Source organism: Solanum stenotomum, chromosome 2 (assembly GCF_019186545.1).
Source record: "Solanum stenotomum isolate F172 chromosome 2, ASM1918654v1, whole genome shotgun sequence".
In the NCBI taxonomy this organism is placed as follows: Eukaryota; Viridiplantae; Streptophyta; class Magnoliopsida; order Solanales; family Solanaceae; genus Solanum; species Solanum stenotomum.
In genome coordinates, this window is record NC_064283.1 from 28,486,110 (window position 1) to 28,490,242 (window position 4,133).

Genomic DNA, 4,133 nt, shown 5'->3' on the forward strand with positions numbered 1-4,133 from the left:
TCAAAATAAATAATTTTTTTAAATTTTTTTTTCAAAAATATCCTTCCTGAAGCAGAAACATCAATTGATGAGGCATGTCGTCTTCAACTTGAAACTATCTCTTATTAAGAAAATAAATTTTAAATATATTCTTAGTCATTTATTGTTTTCCCAAATGTCCCTTTTAATTTAAGTTGGTGAACTGAATTCCAGCTGCCAAGCATTGACTTCCTTAGATCATGGTATGCTCGTTGCTTACTTGATTTCCTCTCTTCCTTTTTTTTCTTTTTTTAAAAATCACTTCATCATTCTCCATTCATTTTACCTCAACTCTCATTCTCCATTCATTTCTCCCTAAAGGTAAATATATGTACCTCTTCTATATGAAATATGTTTTTAGTGTCATTTTTTTGAATTTCTTGATAAATACACATTTTCTCAATGCACATAACTGTTTAGATTGCATAAATTATTGCTCTGTCTGAAAATTTTCAGATGACTTTCCCTGTTTTTGCCATTAGAATTAGAATTTCAACAATTTGCCACTCAGCCATGGATATAACCATTTTAGTACAAATAATACCACTGTGTTGTGGTAGAGTGGTAAATAGTCCCTCATTGTCGGTTTTGAGTCCCCTGTATATGCACTTACCTTTGTTAGGTATTGTTTTAACCTTAATGTGGGACTTTCTGGTGTGAATATAGATTTAGTCGAACTCTAATATGGATACTGAACAAAGAAAAAAATAGCACATTTAACTAGTAGTGTCTGTGAAGCTAATCAACAAACACATGGATAGTGAAAATTGAAAAAGTGTTTCTTCTAGGTAAAAAAAAATTATATTTGTGATATTTCAAGGCAAGAATTGCATATATGATTTGGTTAGATTTGTGATATATGCAGGGATGAAGTGTTTCCAGTTCTCTAATTCAGATAAGAATGATGATCATAACAAGACTAGAAAGTCAACATCAGGCCAGTCATCTGCCTCTGTTTTCACAGATCCTGATCTGAAAGGATCTGAATACAACTCACAAAATGTGTCATCGGACATTAGCCCTGAGTCCTCTTCGAGGCTCTCGTTTTCGTGCTTGTCTAATAAAAAGCCTTGTCACCTTAAGGTCTTCACAGTTGAAGAGTTGAAGAGTGCCACCAAGAACTTTAGTCGATCCCTCATGCTAGGAGAAGGCGGTTTTGGAGGTGTATACAAGGGCGTTTTAAAGGACACAAATATTGCTGTTAAACAACTCAGCCAAAGAGGCTTGCAGGCTAGTTTCATTTAAGATTTTTATATTTAATGTAGTGGACTGTGAAACAAAAAGATTGAGTTTGTCTTGTGATTTAGGGGCATAAGGAATGGGTGACGGAAGTGAACGTCCTTGGTGTCGTTGAGCATCCGAATCTTGTCAAATTAATAGGCTATTGTGCACAGGATGATGAAAGAGGAATACAACGTTTACTGGTATATGAGTTTTTGCCCAACAGAAGTGTACAAGATCATTTAATAAGTCGTTTTATGTCACCTTTGCCATGGGAAACAAGGTTAAATATCGCTCGTGATGCTGCTCGAGGCTTGGCTTACCTACACGAGGGAATGGAGTTTCAGGTAATTCTGTTGTTCCTCTGTAACACTTTTCCACCTCATTATATGATACTTTTGCACTATCGTGTTGATACATATTTTTTGGTGCAGATTATCTTTAGAGATTTCAAATCGTCTAACATTCTCTTGGATGAGAAATGGAATGCAAAGTTGTCTGATTTTGGCTTGGCCAGATTAGGACCTTCTGACGGATTAAGCCATGTCTCAACAGCGGTATGCTCAATATCTCCATTGAATTAAGAATCTCTACTATGTATTCAGAATAGTTGATCGTGCTTTACAAAATTAATTAAGGGTAATAGGACCTTAGGTGTGTCACTGGAATTTCGGTCATAGTTCAGGATACTTATGCATTATCCCTTTTCGTTACTAAAACTAATTACTACATTAAAAGCAATATGATATTCAAATGTCACGATTTGGCTGATATAGTTAATTTAGCATATGAAATATCTCAAAATATGTCAAAGATATTGGATTTTGGTTTTAAAACACCTACACTAGCTATGTGAAATATCCTATTTTGTACAACATACTTGATCAAATACATGTCTTTTGATTTCATTAGGTGGTGGGAACTGTTGGATATGCCGCTCCAGAATATATACAAACTGGGCGCCTAACGTCCAAGAGTGATGTATGGAGCTATGGGGTGTTTCTATATGAACTCATCACAGGCAGGCGTCCGTTGGACAGAAATAAACCTAAAAATGAGCAGAAACTTCTTGAATGGGTAAGACCACATCTTTCCGACCTGAAGAAGTTTGAACAAATATTGGATCCTCGATTGGATGGAAACTATTCCATTAAATCTGCTCAGAAGTTAGCTGCCATAGCTAATAGGTGTTTAGTTAAACACCCGAGAAATCGTCCAAAAATGAGCGAGGTCTTGGAGATGGTAAATCAGGTTGTGGAGGCAACTGAAGGAGCTAAATGTCCACGAACCCCTGTAGACGAAAGTTCAACGCCAAACATCGACAATGACATGTTTATGATAAGGTGTCTCAATGCAAGTAGAAGGTTGGTAGAACACACACCAAGAGAAAACAAGTTGTTGGTTTGGAAATTGTGGAAGCCTAAGCTTGTCAGTTCAAATTGAGCAGCAGAAATGAAACTAAAGTTACTCTAGTTACTTTTGGTTTTCTTGTGCAAAACAATCACTTGAATTGTAAAATTATTTTACTTTGGATGTTTGAGTCAAGTGGTTAAAGATGCCAACTAAACTAAAATAGCAAATTTCATATTTCTTTTAGAAATTTTGATAAATAAAGCACACAATATTTTTCCATTCAAATTATAATTGATCATAAGGAGATGATTTCATGTTGGGCATACTAAATAGGGAAAATTATACAGCAAGGCAAACATGTGATATGTATTTACAATAAATTATGTGAGAGTTCCCCATTTACTTTGGAAGCCCGGACTCAACTAGTTGTGAGCATCCTTTCTACTTGTAGACCCAGACCCGACTATGTGTGAACTCCCTTCTCATTGTCAATATCCATTAGGGCCAAGCATGCACCCCTTAGACTAATTATTAAGCCTTACTTAACTCATGACTTATGGAGGGATGTCCTTGACAACCAATCCATGTTTCAAGTGATTCTATCACTTTATGCATTCAAATAGTCATAAGGTAGATGAGGTGGGTAATGTCCTTCCACAACAATGACATCTGCTAGTCTACCATTCTCATATAGGCTTCACTCTCAAAGCCATTACAAGCATAATTCAACATATTAACTTTACTCTCAAAGCCCTAGAATTCTAGCTTCATGACTACAAGCCTTACTCTCAAAGTTTTACTTCTTACAATCATCATACATACCTAGATCACAAGATATTCTAGTCACAAGCTTCATTCTTAAGCAATTCTAATCATATGCCATCATAAAGGTTCAATCTCAAGCTTTACTAGTCATGATCCATCACATATACATTATTCTAATTCAATTCATGTCTACATTCTTTCATTCTTGAACTATTACTATACATCTCATCAATTCTAGAAGATCATCTATAAATCCTCAATTTCCCTTTACAAGGCATAAACCCACATTACTACAATTTCATCAATTAAACTAGGGTTTGCCATGGAAAACATATAATATCATCATAGTGACATGATTCACTACTATATCAATAATAAACAAGTAATATCTACTCAATTGGATTCATACTCAACTTAACCCACAATATTGGAAGGAACCCTAACTTGAATTGGGGATTTCATCTTCACAAGTGGGGATTTCTAGGGGACTCCATGGATGGAAGAATCCATGGATGAATAATCTATCATAACTTGATTATAAAGCCCTCACAAATCTTGGAAGATTGGAACAATTTGACCTAGCTTGATCCTTTTTTTCTTTTTTCTAGAGAGAGAATTTCTTGGAGGGAATTGGGTTCTTTGGGTGAATTGAAATAATGAATAGGATCAATGTATCTAGGGGTCTAATAGCTTTATATAGGTGGTCTAAACACTAATAAAACTACACCACTTAGCCCCTAATTAATTTGGGAAAGTATCACAAAGCCCTCACTTAA

At 35.3% G+C, this 4,133-nt stretch overlaps 1 protein-coding gene across 2 annotated transcripts; it reads left to right on the top strand.

Annotated features, from left to right (window-relative positions):
• The first annotated feature begins 210 nt into the window (after positions 1–210).
• LOC125856840 (serine/threonine-protein kinase PCRK1-like) lies at positions 211–2,758 on the top strand. Of its 2 annotated transcripts, none has more exons than XM_049536484.1 (5): positions 211–339; positions 884–1,248; positions 1,326–1,586; positions 1,674–1,796; positions 2,152–2,758. In XM_049536484.1, exons 2-5 carry the CDS (start codon positions 886–888, stop codon positions 2,680–2,682), a joined length of 1,278 nt encoding a protein of 425 aa, XP_049392441.1. In that variant the 5' UTR covers positions 211–339; positions 884–885; the 3' UTR covers positions 2,683–2,758. The 2 variants fall into 2 exon arrangements, with proteins under 2 accessions (XP_049392441.1, XP_049392440.1); XM_049536483.1 differs by lacking the exon at positions 211–339 and adding an exon at positions 517–640.
• Positions 2,759–4,133: the final 1,375 nt, after the last annotated feature.

Coding starts and splice junctions, on each gene's coding strand:
- LOC125856840 (XM_049536483.1), top strand. CDS start 532: ATGGATATAACCATTTTAGTACAAATAATACCACTGTGTTGTGGTAGA. Junction 641..883: donor TATGCACTTACCTTTGTTAG/GTATTGTTTTAA, acceptor TGATATATGCAG/GGATGAAGTGTTTCCAGTTC. Junction 1,249..1,325: donor TCAGCCAAAGAGGCTTGCAG/GCTAGTTTCATT, acceptor CTTGTGATTTAG/GGGCATAAGGAATGGGTGAC.